Raw genomic sequence first — 16,726 nt, 5'->3', positions numbered from 1 at the left:
GTATCAAATATGATACTTTTGGCATTATAGGGTTAAAGATAGAAGTATGTAACAGGTACAGGGGAGGACTAACCTCATCTGATTTACCTTACTGGCAAATGAGTGCAGGCCTCAGCAAAGTGTCTACAGAACAGTGAAGGCGTGGATCTGAGCCTCTGAGGGAGAGATGATGTCCAGTTACCATCAAATAAATTGATCCTCTAGAAAATCTGTTTCTGCAGGTTATTGTCAGGGGAAGATGGGAGCGAAAACTATCTGTTAAGGAATTCTGGTAAGAATGTATTTACAAAAAAGTATTTTCTTTATAATGAATATACATCTTTTTTGTAGTTTTGACTTAGTTTCCACACTGAGTTGGTTGATCTTTTAGCAAATTGTTTGTATTAAAGCCTGTGTACTCAATTAAATTATTACCAATTCCTGTATAAACTGTATATAGTTTTAAAATGTATTAATGTTATAGCCTCTTACAATTACTTTCTGTTTATATATAGCATTTCTGGTCCATACATACATAGTTTTCTATACACATGTAAAACAAATATATTTATATCCTGTATAGCACTTCTGGACGGATGCAAAGTAAATTTCGTTGTTTTGTACTTGTGACAGTGTAATGACAATAAAGTTATTCTATGATATTCTATGAAATGACATGATATTTTCTTATATTATATTCTATGATATTCTATTCTATGTTCTTCTATGATATTATATTTTATATTATAACAACTCAAAAGCTAGAATAAGGACACATTTAATCAACAATGTAACATAGAACCAATGAAAAGTACTACATCATAATTTATCAGGACAGACAGACAATCAAAACTAAGAGCTCGAGTCTTGTAATTTCAGACAAACACATACTATTCAGATTAACCCTGATTTTTAATCCAACATATTGCTTCCACTCCAGTCCAGCTGGTGGCGCTAATGCGCCAACGTCTATAAATCACTGAGAGGTAGCCCCTCCCATACGTACGCCCTGCGTCATGCGTCACAGATTCAAAAAATCACCGCGAAAGGCCAGTGCGACAACGACAAACCTCCACAGGGGTAAGTAATGTTATACTTTGACTGAAAACGCCTAAACATAGAAAAACAGAGCGCGGAAATACCAGAAAGCTTAGGATGAAAAATATATCTGACAGGAAAACGTTACGTCGTTTAACTGACGGTTAAACACCTCCTCGTAGAGACAATATGGGGACATGTTGGCTTCACTGTCAGCAGAGAAAAACTAGGGCTTTGTTTTAATGCTCCACTGGTTTTAATGATACAGCATTAAAATAGACGCAGTTTATGAGGTGATGAGTTTTTGCTGTCATGTCCTCCAGGCTTTCTGTCCATAATTATAAGAATAACTCATTTAAACGGTGAAAAAGGGTTGATTGTAAATTAGGGTGTTTCAGCTTAGCAGCATATCTACATGCACTACATCATTTCACTGCTTCTTTATGTTATTTTTTATTTTTTTATTTTATTTTGTTGGTTGAATTAAAATTGGGTTTTTATTTATTTTAACCTGATAATTCAGGAAAAAATAGCCTCTTGCATAGTGACTTAAAATTTGACCTTTTTTATAATTGTTTAAAAAAACATAACAACAATAACATAAAAATATGACTTGTATATACTTTTAGCATTTGTAAATTTATTTTGCTTAATTATGGAAAGCTTTACCAGGGTTTCTGCAGGTCATTAAAAGTCAATTATTATTATTATTTTTTTAAATTAAGGCTTTAATTAGCATTAAAATTCATTAAATGTGATTATCATGGCATTTAAAATGTTTTATAAAAAATAAAAAAAAAATGCTGTCATAATATATCAGATTTAACCCGTTCCACGTGTTTGCGTGGAACTGTTCCTGGTTGATTGTAAAGCCATATGTTCATATACATGTGTATGTATATATATATATATATATATATATATATATATATATATATATATATATATATATATATATATATATATACAGTGGTTTTTACCCGTGAAATAAGATAATTAGATATATATCGTGGTTGACGTTAGGGATTTTGACTCTCACATTTCATTTGCCTAGAAACAATTTTTACTTGCCCAGTATAATATTTGATAAATATAGTTCCTAATATTATGTTTGTATATATATCAAGGAAACATTTTTGTTTTTTAAATGTTTTTTTGTAATTCAGTATGTTTCCAGGTTCCTGGTGTGTATCTGCATGCGTCAGATAATAAACTCAAGCCTACATTACCGTGTTAACATGCTTTTCAATCCTTCCTGCACATTCTTTTCAAAATAAACTTTGCTTTAAACTGTTCTGTGCTTGGAAAAATATAAATTGTAATATTTACACGGTGCGCATACAATTATTATTATTTTCTAGATCCCTGACTGATCATTTGTAATTTAGCGTGTATTATAGTATAGATTAAATTCATCATCCAGCTGCTGCTCTGCAGAATTCTCTCCCCAAGGAGAGGAAAAATCACGCCATGAGTAATTGGTACTTATTGATGGCATTCAAACTATTTCTAAGAACATTAAAAGAGCATTAAATTAGAGTTTCTCCTTCCTGTATAACCCTATTTACAACCACACACTGTTATACAGTGTTTACCACTTTAATTATTCCCAACTATTGGACTTTGTTTACAAGTTTGAAGATGTTTCAAACCTGGAAAACAAAGTTCAGTGGGTTTGTTGTTTTATTTTAAACTTATTTTTAGAACATCTGTGTATTAATTGTGACCCATTGTAGCATAAAATCCCCATTTAATATAAATCTGATGCAATTCATAATGTTAAATAATTTTATAAATGTTAACCCATTAAATTAAAAGTAAAATTTTTTTTTTTTAATTTACATACATGTTTTTTCTGTTCTTTCTCATAGATCTACAAAGGAGTTGTTCCAGAGATTCACTATAAAAACACACCTTTATGATCTGACAGTCGGTGTTACAAAAAGGTAAAATGGCTCAGAGAATAACCAAATTGAAAGCGGAAAAAATCTCCTGCTCAATCTGTTTGGATCTACTGAAGGATCCAATGACTATTCCCTGTGGACACAGCTACTGCATGAAATGCATTAAGAACCACTGGGATGGAGAAGATGATCTGCGGAGGATCTACAGCTGCCCTCAGTGCAGGAAGACTTTTATAACGCGGCCTGCTCTTCAGAAAAACTTTGTGTTGTCTGCTTTAGTGGAAGATCTGAAGAGGGCTGACCTTACTCCTGTTGATGACTGCCATGCTGGACCTGAAGATGTGGCCTGTGATGTCTGCACTGAGAGTAAACTGAAGGCTGTTAAGTCCTGTCTGGTCTGTTTAGCATCTTATTGTAAAGGCCATCTGAAACCTCACTACAATGCTCCACCATTAAAGAAGCACAAACTGGTGGACCCCTCTAAGAAGCTCCAGGAGAACATCTGCTCCAATCACGATGAGGCGATGAAGATCTTCTGTCGTACTGATCAGCAGTGTATCTGTTATCTCTGCTTAATGGATGAACATAAAGGCCATGAAACAGTCCCAGCTGCAGCAGAAAGGACTGAGAAGCAGAAGGAGCTCCAGGAGAGACGACAACAAATCCAGCGGAGAATCCAGGACCAGGAGAAAGATGCAGACCGGCTCCAGCAGGAGATGGAGGCCGTCAGGTGCTCTGCTGATAAAGCGGTGAAGTACAATGAAACGATCTACCGCGTGCTGTTGAATATCGTCAGCCAAAGAAGGCATGAATTGGACAGGGACATCAGATGCAAGGAGGAAACTGAAGTGAGTCGAATCAGAAAGATTCAGGAGAAGCTTGAGCAGGAGATCACTGAGCTGAAGCTTAAAGATGCTGAGCTGGAGAAGATCTTGCAGACTGAGGATCTTAACCAGTTTCTCCAGAACTACCCCTCCCTGCCAGCCCTCAGTGAGGCTACACACTCATCCAGCATCAATATTCCTCCCCAAAGATACTTTGACAATGTGACAGCAGCTGTGTCGGAGTTCAAAAAGAAAGTAGATGGCATCACGAGAGACCAATGGACAAACGTCTTGCTGTCAATCACTGAAAGAGATGTGACAGAACCAGGATCGGAACCTCCGACCAGAGCCGAGTTACTGAAATATTCCCAGGAAATCACTCTTGTCCCAAACATGGCACAGAAAAACGTCATGTTTTCTCAGGGCAACAGGAAAGTGACGGTGCCGCCGCAGTCTAACGTCGCAAACGCAGCTGAGATTAAACTGCTCCTGAGCAAAGAGAGTCTGACCGGACGGTGTTACTGGGAGGTGAAGTGGAAAGGAGGAGGGGGGATCAGTGTTGGAGTTTCATACAACACTAGCAGCTTTGGATTCCTCTTTAAACCAAAGGAGGCCTCCTTTTGGTCATTGCACTGTAACACAAGCTTCTGCACGTTTTCTCACAACGACGTTAAAACTCGAGTGTTTGGTCCGGTTTCCTCCAGAATCGGAGTGTACCTGGATTATAAAGCAGGTATCCTGTGTTTCTACAGCATCTCTGACACCGTGACTCTCATCCACAGAGCCAAGGCCACCTTCATTGAGCCTCTGCATGCTGGCATTTATCTTCACACCGGAGGCTCTGCTGAGTTTGTTAAACTCAAGCAGTCATAAAAGATCTGAGGTCTAATTGGGGGTAGGCGGAGCTCCCCGACTGTTCGAATTAAATCCGTTTTTCTTTTAGGGTTTCTTAAAAATACTTTTTCCGGACTGTTTTAGATCAGATGAGAAGAAACGTGACAAGAACTGAGATAAAAGCTCAGCTAGGAAGTCCAGCTGATGTCACTTCCTGTAATGTTTGATTTTACCTGTAAAGGAATTCATTTACTCTTTTTTTTTTTTTTTATGAGGAACTCTCACAATGATTGAGAACCAGTGAGTTTTAAATCCTAGTATCCCTCCTATAGTTTGAGATATTCTGAGGTCTCTATAGATAGAGATGCTTGATTGATGTTGTGTTGAAAACTGCTGTTAAGTTTTTTGTACAAAAATTGATCATTAAAGTTGGTTGTGATTCCTCTGAGTTTGTGCTAAAGCCTCCTTTTTTTGTTAGTAAAGCTGTATACAAAGGCTGTATTTATGTAGCAGTTTTTGAAAATTGGGGTTGAAGAAACTAATCTGGATTATTGAAATAATCGTCAACTAAATTGGTGATTTGATTGATATCTGAGACCAATTACACGCAGACTGAAACATGGCATTTGGAGAAATAACCTACTTACAGCAGTAATGGAGTCAAAACTACAAATATAAACTATTAAAATGTAAACATTTCCACTTGTTTAATTTCAGAACATATCTGACGTATTTTGTGAATAGTAATCCGTTTAAAATGATTTTTTTCCCCCTCTAAATGTTCATTTACCAAAAGTTTTAGTAATGCAACAAATTTATAGGTGCAGCCCTTGTGTGGTCGGAAAATTTAATTTTTCTTCTTTCCTTCTCAGTATTTGAAGTATGCTATGTATTCTCTAAAAATGTTTTTTTTCTCAGCTAGTTTGTCTCACTTGCAAGGCCACAAAATGTCTGAGTGGAAGATGGTTATAGACAAAACATACCTTTTTCCCGTAACAAAACCACATACTTTTTCAAGGTAACTGTTTAACCAAGGTCTGCTATGGTTTTGACTCTGCCTTAAAAGCAAGGGAACAACTCTGTCTAGGGTTAGAACTTGGCAGACCATCATGCTGTGAATGTGAATGTCTTGTTCTCCTTTACTTTGCAAAGTAAATAAAGTGCCGACTGAGTAAATCCATCGATCTCCTTTATTTAACTGGACTAAACAATTGAAAACTTTTTCGCACAACACCTTGACAGAACCACAACTTTGATATTAAAGCTCATCCTTTTAATTAGAAAAATGAACCTATCAGTCTTTCCATTGCTCCGATTGTTATAAATCCAGTGAGATCTGTTTTACTGTTCAGCAGAAGACTCCACACATGCAGCCATGATTTATGAGTGGAGCCTCATATTTCAACCATGATTCAGTTTCTCTGTAGGAAGTAGATAAAGTACCTGGACCCATGCACGCCAAAGGTATAACTCATTTAAAGGAATAGTACACCCAAAACATGATTAGCCTTCATTTTCTACTCACCCCCATGCTGAACAACACTTACTTTTTTGATATCTCAAATGCATCTGGAGATCTGGGAGGCTTCTTGCTGTCTGCTGACATTCAAATAATGGAGGTCTATGGTGCCCGAGGCAGAAAGGTCCATAAAAGTCCACAAAAAACGTGTCAATATTCCTCCATACTGCTCGTCCAATGTATTCCAAGTGTCCTGAGTGGGTAGCATCCAGAATTTACTCGAAACGAAGTCATTTAGAATGTTTTTAGAGCATAAACAGTAGTGTATAGGATTTCCTGAAAGCGCGTTCACGACGCTACGGAAGCCGGCAGACCAAACCAGAGGAAAGTGCGCATTCAGCTCGGCAAAGAACTCATGCTCTTCCTCAACACTGAAGTCCTCAGACATTTTTCTTTCGTTGTTTCTTTCTTTGCACAGGTAAACAGCACATTTCTTCTTCTACGCTTGCATTATCGGCAGAGCAGACGCTGAATGCGCACTTTCATCTGGTTTGGTCTGCCGGCTCCCGTAGCGTCGTGAACGCGCAGGCGCGCACTTTCAGGAAATCCTATACACTACTGTTTATGCTCTAAAAACATTCTAAATGACTTCGTTTCGAGTAAATTCTGGATGCTACCCACTCAGGACACTTGGATTACATTGGACGAGCAGTATGGAGGAATATTGACACGTTTTTGTGGACTTTTATGGACCTTTCTGCCTCGGGCACCATAGACCTCCATTATTTGAATATCAGCAGACAGCAAGAAGCCTCCCAGATCTCCAGATGCATTTGAGATATCAAAAAAGTACTCCAGAGTGTTGTTCAGCATGGGGGTGAGTAGAAAATGAAGGCTAATCATGTTTTGGGTGTACTATTCCTTTAAGTACAGCTGGATTGAAAAAAATGTTTTTGTAGGATTATATGCAGTATGTTAAAAGATGACAAGCAGCAGTGATCAAATGTGAGGCTGAATGGAAAGAAATAAATACGGTGAAAAATACAAGGGAAGAATAAACAAAGATATTATCACATGCACAAAAATACTTTAAAAGATATGTAATAAATTGAAGATTAATTGTATGCTTATTTATTTATTGAGCCTTTATTTATTTCTCTATTTTTCAATATGGCAGAGTTTGTCCTCCATAAGTCCATATTTGAGTTCTTATGAATTGAGAAACGGCCACTGACTTCAGACTTGACTTCTCTCCTCTCCTCTTGTAGATTCAAGTAAAATGTTAACCAACCAATGGGGAGAAGGTGAACATCTAAGACACACACTTCCTCATTTGCATAATGAGGCAGAAATGGATAGAGAAATGTAAAAACGACAGGAAGAAATAAATAGCATAGAGGAAATAAATAGGGTGAAAAAAAACAAAGGAAGAATAATACAGGCAAAAATATCACATGCACATAAATAAATACTAATAATAATAAAATTAATAAATAAAGTTGAAGATTATAAGGGACAATAAATAAATAAGGTAATATTACAAAGGTAAATAAATAAAGAAGTTAATTAAAAGAGATTCCAACATTTATGTCTCATCATTAGCCACCCCTATCATTTTTTCCCTCTAATACAGACGGTGGCAGCAGTAATACTCTCAAGTGGAATATTCAAAACATTTAAAATTTTCATATATTAACAATTACTTGACAATAAAAAAACTGTGGTTAATTATGCGCATTAAATTCTAACAGTTAGAAATGATAAGTGCAGAAGTCATGCTCTTTCCATAGCTCGATTTTATGTTTCATGGGGTAAAGAGAACATTATGTTTCTCTGCAAGTCATCTAGTTGTCTTCAGTGAAATCATAAATAAATAACTATTTTAATAAAAAAACATTAAATAATCAATATGTGGCTATTAGTAATTGTAAATATCAATTTTATCCAGAATGATTGTTGATGAAAGAAGGTAAGTAAAGACAATGGAAAAGATGTTCGCCCCAGAAGTCAAACCTGAAAGGATTTTATCCACTATACCTTTTATCTAGGAAGCACAGATGTTTAAATAAATGCGTCTATTTGTTAGCAAAGGTTGTAGGAAAGTATATTTTGTCTTTATTTAGAAAATATGGATCTTTTGCATTTTAATTTTCCTGTTGGAAGAGTGTAGATTGACCCTGAGGTTCTGGTGCCATCCCTCAGTGTACATTGGTTATTGCCTGGCCACCCTAATAAACATTTTCTGGCTACTCCTCTGGTCTCATATTTATTTTTAAATATGGCAGAGTTGGTCCTCCATATTTGGATCTAACTGGGAATAAAACATGCAGCACTTCAAACTGTGCAGAACAACCTTATTGTTTTAAAAACTGAGAGGATTTAATCAGAATCAGTCTGATTCTGATTAAATCCTCACAGTTTTCAAAACAGCCTTATGGGTTAATAATCCTTGTTGCCTCCCACTTTGACTACCAAACTTAGTGATGGGTGGAGACAGTGATGTTTGCTGTAGGAAACCAGCTCAAACTAGTTTCTGTTGTAGGGGAGAGAAAGTCACACAGCTGTTTTCACAGAGTTCGAGCAAAGACAAACAGAATCAGACCAACGTTAGCTTTCCTGTTTGATCTGTTCGGATCTACTGAAGGATCTAGTGAATATTCCCTGTGGACACAGCTACTGTAAGACCTGCATTAAAGACCACTGGGACGGAGAAAGTCTGAGGAGGATCTTCAGCTGCCCTCAGTGCAGGAAAGAGTCCATCCTGAGGTCTGTGTTGGAGAAAAGCGTCATGTCAGCTGCTTTAGGGGGGGATCTGAAGGAAAGTGAACTCCAAGCTAGAGCAGCTGGTCCTGAAGATGTGGCCTGTGATATCTGCTGCATTAGGAGAAAAATGAAAGCCATTAAGTCCTGTCTGGTCTGTTTACTCTCTTTCTGCGAGGATCACCTCCAACCTCATCATGACGTCCCTGGACTAAAGCAGCATAAGCTGGGGGACCCCTCCAAGAAGCTCCAGGAGATCATGTTCTCTCGTCATAACGAGGCGGGGAGGATGTTCTGTAGTGCTGATCAGCAGTGCATCTGTCATGTCTGCACTATCGATAAACATAAAGACCATGAAAAAATCTCACCAGCTGCAGCAGAAAGATTTAAGAAGCAGGAGGAAAGGTATGCTTCACTGTGGAGACCGGAATTCCAGACCAGGGAAGAATTCCTGGAATATTCACGAGAACTGACTCTGGATCCAAACACGGCACACAACAAGCTGGTGTTATCTGAGGGGAACAGAAAAGTCACAAGGATGAAACAGAAACAGTCTCATTCTTATCATCCGAACCGATTCAGCTTAAGGTTTATGACCCTGAGCAGAGAGAGTCTGACTGGACGCTGTTACTGGGAGGTGGAGTGCACAGGGGGGAGAGTTCATGTAGCAGTTTCGTACAAAAATATCAGCAGGGTACAAAAGTTTGGATGGGATGAAAAATCTTGGTCTTTATATTGCCATAGAAGCGGTTACACATTTTATCACAAGAAAACTCCAATTCCACTGCCAGGTCCAGTTTCCTCCAGAATAGGAGTGTATCTGGATCACAGAGCAGGTATTCTGTCTTTCTACAGCGTCTCTGAAACCATGACTCTCCTCTATAGAGTCCAGACCACATTCACTCAGCCTCTATATGCTGGGGTTTGGCCTTTAGTTAACAGAGCTTCTGCTGAGTTAGTTAAACTGAAGTAGTCAGAGTTAATCCGAGGTCCAGTTGGTTCAAATGCATATTTTACCTCCAGTTTTCATAAGTGTTGGGTTCAGAACACTTTAAATAAAGAAGAGACACAAGGAGGCATTGAGACACGGCTTCTGTTTTACTCTTCTACAGAACAGGAAGCTTCTCTCTACTACTCTTTCAGCAGCTCTCCCTCTGCATCCGCCTTTTATTAGAAAGAAAACATGGTGGTTACAGGGTCAGCCAATAATAAAGCAGTAAAACATCTTATGCCTTTAAGATAAGCCTAAGTGTTACACAGTATAGATAGTAGAAGTGTTTCTAGTAGCATAAGTCACGCCGTAGGTTAGCTGGTCATGCAAGCATGTGATGTGTGCAGCTTTTATGTGCACCTTATGTTCCCTTTGACTACATAGTGACCCTTTAAGGCTGTATAGAGACAAACAAACCTTACAATAAGTCTTCATTTTTGTTGCTTGGAGCTAATTTTTCTGTAATTTCTTCACTGACATCAGCTCACTTTATAAAGCTACTTTAAAAAGGGAGTTATTTTGAGGTGCTGCCTCTTCCTATTAACCTGACTCCGCCAGATGGAAACCTTCCGTTTAAGTCATTTTGGGAAGCGGCGGAAATACTGGTTAGCTGATTGGCCTATGTTGGTGATAGACGGGCCAAATAAACCAATCGGGTCAACGAAGCATATGACGTACTAACAGCCAGGCTACTCTTGCCGAAACCAGTCAGGAGAAGAGCAAAAACATTTTTTCCTCTGAGAAAAGCCTCCAGAGCAGTGTTTTGCTCTTCTTTCAGTGAAGAAATACTCTGTAATTCCGATAAAATTTGCTCGATAGCCACGCTAACGCTAGTTTCATCGGCTGAAGCCGCCATGCTCTTTAGACTGAACTGTCGCGCTTCTCGTTGTGTCACACCTCAACCCGCCTCAAAGCCAACGCTGATTGGACGTTCGTTTGGTGAACGGCTCCAAATTTTCTTTAACGATTAGCGAGTGAAATCTTAAAAGCTCGCAAGATCAGGATGGTCTCATGAGGCTAGCTCCCTATTTCTGTTATACTTAGATTTGTCATTTTGTTTACACAAGTGTAAAACAAAAAGAAATTTCATTTGGAACAGCTCTCTGGACAGTTTCATCTTTTTAAAGATACAGCCTTAAAAAAATAGTAAAAAAAAAAAAAAAAAATATATATATATATATATATATATATATATATATAGAGAGAGAGAGAGAGAGAGAGACAGTAATATAAACATATGACTGTAAATTTACACTTCTTTTTTTTGTTCAGCCATGTAGGCCAGCACTGCTGTTGAGGAATATTATTTAGCTAAATTACATTTACTATGTTATCAGTCAGAATCGTTGTAGAGATAAGCTGATGGAATCTATGACTATGATCATCAATCAGTTCATCATCAGATCAAATTCATTTCATTTAATATGCAGTATCACTTATAACAACAGCAAATAAAGATCATATATTTGTCAGTTGTTTTCCTGTAAGGCGTCTTATTTATTTTGTTAATATAGTTTCAACACAGTTGGTTTTCTTAGTTTTTCTTAGTGAAATATTTGGGGGAATCGTTTATCACATTTCTATTTCAGATATCTCCATTTATTAACCATTCATTTATCAACCATCACTCATTTCTATATCTCACACTTTACAAGAGAAAATAAAGGATATTATTCAGTGGTGAATTGTAGCTGTTGTCTGGAAGTGTGTAGAGTTTAGGGAGGATCTGGAGATGGATGCTTCTAAAGGAGAGATTCCTGATGCGAATGTTCTGGAGGTTCTACACCCTGCAGCTGCACTCATGCAGCAGCACAGATACCTGCAGATCAACATCAGAGATCCAGAGATCTTCCAGGGAATAATAGGCAGGAACTTGACACTTGATTTAAATCAATGTTCCAGTGAAACAGATTTGTCCTGCAGACAGTTCATTTTATGCTTATATACAACAGTATTACATGAAATTTCATTAGTTCTAATATATGCAATGAGTGGAGATCGGCTGTGACTAAAGAGGAGATTAAATAATTGCATTGAAAATATTAGCAGCATTTTAATAAAGGAACATAAACGTTATTGTTTAATAGATTTTTCAAGTTTAATTGGTTGAAAATGTGGTGATTATGTTGGGTCAGAAAAACTATTAGCATAGTGAGCAAAAAAGGAGCTATTTTGTGTAGTGATACATTGCAACTTTTTCCTACTTGACAAGTTTAAAAAGGATGGCTGTTGTACATATGACTCTGACCAAACATACAGTTAACTGTTTGGGGAAAACATTTTTTTAAAACTGATTAAAGGTTAAAAGATTTCGGATGTATCCTAACATTTGTCCACCAGGTGGCAGCAAAACTCAGCGTAAGAGAGCCATTTTTGTGGAACTCAAATCTACAGAATGTAGTAGAATTCAATAGAATCATATTTTCAAAAGGTTATGTAACACTAGTGGGTCTAGATGACATTATTTAAGCTGGACTAAGGGCAAAAATGACTCCAGATCCCTGCTCCTGATTTATTTATGCTTACAGTGTGCAGTGCAATAGTTTTGATTTGCTCATTAATGTTTTGTTTGAATTCACAAATCCTTTGAGCGCACTGAATATAAATCCTTAACGCTGTGCAGAATCTTGTGCTATTCTTATAGTTATGCTGCTATAGGCGCAGGCTGCCAGAGGACATAGGCACCACTTTTTCTACTTCGATTCTCCAGTTCTTCAGTATTTGTCAGTCAAACCCCAAACCTTTTGTTCTCTCTTCTTTCTCCAGTCATATCCTTGTCTGGTCTGGTAGTGTTTGGCTAAGACACCATCCTGTAGAGAAATATCTGCTGTACTACAGCCATCAACACATTCTGTTATAGATGATGGATTTCTGCCTGTTTTTCAGTGCTTAGTCCTGTTTCTCTCCTAGACTACGGGCTCTCTTTTATTATTTTTGACATAAAACTGGCTGATAGCTAATCTGCTTAACTGTTTCTTTCCTTGACAGAGCCAACCTGAGAGCTTTGGCGGAAGGTAGCTCACACTTATTTCTGCTACAGGTTTCTTCCTGTCACACTGAGGTGTTTTTTTTTTCTCCACGTTGCATGCATGCTCAGTGTGAAGGATTGACGTAGAGTCGAATACACAATACAAATGAATATCTTTTGTCCCCACATACTCAGCTAGGATCTGCTGGGTTTCCTTAGAAAACGTTTAACAAGTTTTTATGATCGATGATTGATTCTTTGTAATACTCGCTGCACAAAGTCTGCATGATTTCTTCGTCTTCCAGCATATTCAAGACAACACCAGGTGCTGATCAGTGGACAGTTTCACCCCTCTCTTCGCCCTGGTGTCCAAAACATGATCATCGACCTCCAGCCCATGGTGTCCTGGTGTCAACATTGATATTCTTATGGTGAGCATGGTGATCATCTTGGACAATCCGTGGCTTGCACAGAAGTCAAATAGTTAAACACCACTTGGGTCAGAGAAACTGTAACTCTGCTAACGTCTGGTTCTCTGGTTCTCTGCCCCAATTCAGGAGCCAGGGTTGGTTTACACAGGCACTTCAAAGACCTGGTGTCAAAGGACTTATTTACAAAATCACTAATACATATTTGTGGTTTGACTGTTGACTTTAGAGTCAGATGGTTATTTTCTTTTCATTAATGCTACCCAGCAAGCTGCTATATAGATGTATTTTTTCCCGATAAAGAGCTCTTGAAGTGTCACTTGTAAAACTCCTCTCTGATTCCAGGTAGGGATTGATTTTGCATAACCTTTAACAAATTAAGGAACACCCTTCTCTTTTAATACATGTCTGGGCTTATGCAGAACGATGCAGCAACACAGCTGTCAAGGAGGACATTTTCTTCTACTCTTGAGTTATTTATTATATGATTTTCTCTACAAACATATGTTAACATGAACAGTTCCTGTTTTTATTAAAAGGGTTAAGAAAACAAAGCAATTCAACTACTTATGCTTTACAGTAGAATTTAATTAATTCAGTTATCTATAGTTAAACAGCATCTATAAGGGACACATGTTATATCAGATAAGCTTTAAAAAGCAGCCTCCAAGATATACAAAAAATGTGCTTTCAATTCAATTCAGAAAAGAGAATAAAAGAAATTAACATAAAGTTTAAATAACTTCTGAAATCACAGCCAAGATCAGTTCATTATACAGAGCCACCATTAATCTAAAAAAATAAAAATAAAACTTTTTGTTTTTATACTGTCTTATTTAGAATATTTCTCTTCATAACTTGCTCCACCTGTAAGATATTTAATTGTCGCCTCGCCCTGAAATCAGTTCAGCTGTGGGTGTGATTAAAGACGTTAGCTGCAGTGTTGTGTAAGTTCGATTTCTAACCGGTAACAGGGAAGTAAAATGGCTCTGGATCAAGAAAAATTCTCCTGTTCGATCTGTTTGGATCTACTTAGGGAACCAGTGACTATTCCCTGTGGACACAGCTACTGTATGGACTGCATTAAAGATCACTGGGACGTAGAAGATGAGAGGAGGATCTACAGCTGCCCTCAGTGCAGGAAAATGTTCACACCAAGGCCTGTCCTAGAGAAAAACATCATGTTAGCAGAGTTGGTGGAGGATCTGAAGAACATTGGACTCCAAGCTTCAGCTGATCACTGCTATGCTGGACCTGAAGATGTAGCATGTGATGTCTGCACTGGGAGAAAAGGGAAAGCTGTTAAATCCTGTCTGGTCTGTTTGGCTTCATACTGTGAGAATCACCTCCAGCCTCACTATTATACTACACCATTAAAGAATCACAAGCTGGTGGACCCCTCTAAGAATCTCCAGGAGAACATCTGCTCCCGTCACGATGAGGTGATGAAGATCTTCTGTCGTACTGATCAGCAGTGTATCTGTTATCTCTGCACCATGGATGAACATAAAGGACATGAAACAGTCCCAGCTGCAGCAGAAAGGACTGAGAAGCAGAAGGAGCTCCAGGAGAGACGACAACAAATCCAGCAGAGAATCCAGGACCAGGAGAAAGATGTGAAGCTGCTTCAACAGGAGGTGGAGGCCATCAATGGCTCTGCTGATAAAGCAGTGGAGGACAGTGAGAAGATCTTCTCTGATCTGATCTGTCTCCTGCAGAAAAGAAGCTCTGATGTGAAGCAGCAGATCAGATTCCAGCAGGAAACTGAAGTGAGTCGAGTCAAAGAGCTTCAGAAGAAGCTGGAGCAGGAGATCACTGAGCTGAAGAGGAAAGATGCTGAGCTGGAGATGCTCTCAATCACAGAGGATCACCCCCAGTTTCTCCAGAACTACCCCTCACTGTCAGCACTCAGTGAGTCTACACACTCATCCAGCATCAATATTCGTCCTCTGAGATACTTTGAGGATGTGACAGCAGCTGTGTCAGAGCTCAGAGAGAAAATACAGGACATCCTGAGAGACACATGGACAAACATTTCAGAGTTGATCGCTGAAGTGGATGTTTTACTGTCAGAACCAATGACCAGAGCTGAGTTTGTCAAATATTCACAAGAAATCACCCTGGATCCGAGCACAGCAAACAGATTTCTGTTATTATCTGAGGGAAACAGGAAAGTAGAAATAACTGATGAACGACAGCCTTATGCTGATCATCCTGACAGATTCACTGATTATAAACAGGTCCTGAGCAGAGAGAGTCTGACTGGACGCTGCTACTGGGAGGTGGAGTGGAGAGGAGAAGGAGGAGTTGAAGCTGTTGCAGCTTCATATGGAAACATCAGTAAAGAAGGAAGATTAGATGAATGTTTGTTTGGGGGAAACGACAAATCTTGGTCATTATACAGTTACACTGACTCAGTGGTTCCCAAAGATTTTCTTCTGGGCCCCCCTTTGGATTACAATAAAATTTCCACGCCTCCCCCCCCCAAAAAAAAAAATCAACTGGGCACACACATCGTTCAACCAGATATAATAAATCTACACACATATTTTGTTTTCAAACTCCACTGAAGTTTATTTCACACTTCAGGTTGCAACAAAACAAACTACACCATCTTTACAGTGGAACACTTTTGTGTAACTGTATTTTTTTTCATAGTTCTATACTGTAGATTAGAAGAGGATTCTTTTTTGTCTGTGTTATTTTAAACATATTTCTTTTTTTTTATTTGTAACAATATTTAACTTTGCTATAATCTATACATTAAAAAAGCCTCTGTGCAAAATGGAGTGAAAACATTTAACAGCTCCCTGAGAGTTTTTTCTTTGTACTTTAATCCTCCCATCTTTTCAGGGGCTGTAGAGAGCCTGCTTTTTGCTGTAGATCTTCTCAAATCTGGGTTGCAGTGTCACAACTGTCCATTATGCTCAGTCAAGCAAGCGCTTTTTTTTTTTTTTTCTTCATTCATCCATACCGCTTCCCGCGCCCCCCCCCCCCCTGCAATGGCATTGCACACACACTTTGGGAACCACTGCACTAACTGTTACACATTTTCCTACAACAACATCCATACTCCAGTATCAGGTCCAGTTTCCTCCAGAATAGGAGTGTATCTGGATCACAGAGCAGGTATTCTGTCTTTCTACAGCGTCTCTGAAACCATGACTCTCCTCCATAGAGTCCAGACCACATTCACTCAGCCTCTATATGCTGGAGTTTGGCTTTATGACGGATCCTCTGTTGAGTTTATTAAACTGAAATAATCTGGATTTTTCTGAGGTCCAGTTGGTTAACATGTTTATCTTCTTTTAGTTTGGTTATTTGGCTCTTTCTTCTTTATTATTGTAGCTTAGAGCTAATTGTGTAATTTCTTTGCTGCTCAGAAATTAGCTGTCTTTATGGAGCTACTTAACTTCTTGTTAGTTGTTTTGCTGGTGTTAGAGGTTTGGTGCTGCCCCGTCCTGTTTCTGTTCGGTTATTGGGGCTCTCTCTGTTCAGGGGGGGGGGGGGGGGGGGGGGTTTGTTTACCTAAAGCAACTAC

The 16,726-nt window shown here is 38.4% G+C and overlaps 3 protein-coding genes across 3 annotated transcripts; all 3 read left to right on the top strand.

Moving 5' to 3' along the window:
- The first annotated feature begins 968 nt into the window (after nt 1-968).
- Nucleotides 969-5,759, top strand: LOC119771361 (tripartite motif-containing protein 16-like). The gene is made up of 2 exons (XM_038267232.1): nt 969-1,059; nt 2,889-5,759. Exon 2 carries the CDS (start codon nt 2,969-2,971, stop codon nt 4,616-4,618), a length of 1,650 nt encoding a protein of 549 aa, XP_038123160.1. The 5' UTR covers nt 969-1,059; nt 2,889-2,968; the 3' UTR covers nt 4,619-5,759.
- A 2,762-nt stretch (nt 5,760-8,521) lies between these two features.
- On the top strand, nt 8,522-10,478 carry LOC119771338 (tripartite motif-containing protein 16-like). The gene is made up of 2 exons (XM_038267206.1): nt 8,522-8,539; nt 8,650-10,478. The coding sequence occupies exons 1-2, from the start codon at nt 8,522-8,524 to the stop codon at nt 9,769-9,771; spliced, it is 1,140 nt and encodes a 379-aa protein (XP_038123134.1). The 3' UTR covers nt 9,772-10,478.
- A 3,657-nt stretch (nt 10,479-14,135) lies between these two features.
- LOC119771340 (tripartite motif-containing protein 16-like) lies at nt 14,136-16,448 on the top strand. The gene is made up of 2 exons (XM_038267208.1): nt 14,136-15,585; nt 16,216-16,448. The coding sequence occupies exons 1-2, from the start codon at nt 14,169-14,171 to the stop codon at nt 16,446-16,448; spliced, it is 1,650 nt and encodes a 549-aa protein (XP_038123136.1). The 5' UTR covers nt 14,136-14,168.
- Nucleotides 16,449-16,726: the final 278 nt, after the last annotated feature.

The sequence above is a fragment of the Cyprinodon tularosa genome, unplaced genomic scaffold (genome assembly GCF_016077235.1).
Source record: "Cyprinodon tularosa strain WSP-4 unplaced genomic scaffold, ASM1607723v1 ctg666, whole genome shotgun sequence".
NCBI lineage: Eukaryota > Metazoa > Chordata > Actinopteri > Cyprinodontiformes > Cyprinodontidae > Cyprinodon > Cyprinodon tularosa.
This window is presented reverse-complemented; position numbering and strand designations above follow the sequence as displayed.

What these genes read in the sequence shown, in the direction of transcription:
- LOC119771340 (XM_038267208.1), top strand. Translation starts at nt 14,169, where the DNA reads ATGGCTCTGGATCAAGAAAAATTCTCCTGTTCGATCTGTTTGGATCTA. An exon ending in CGACAAATCTTGGTCATTAT is followed by an intron (nt 15,586 to 16,215) that starts ACAGTTACACTG and finishes ACTTTGGGAACC; the next exon opens with ACTGCACTAACTGTTACACA.
- LOC119771361 (XM_038267232.1), top strand. Translation starts at nt 2,969, where the DNA reads ATGGCTCAGAGAATAACCAAATTGAAAGCGGAAAAAATCTCCTGCTCA.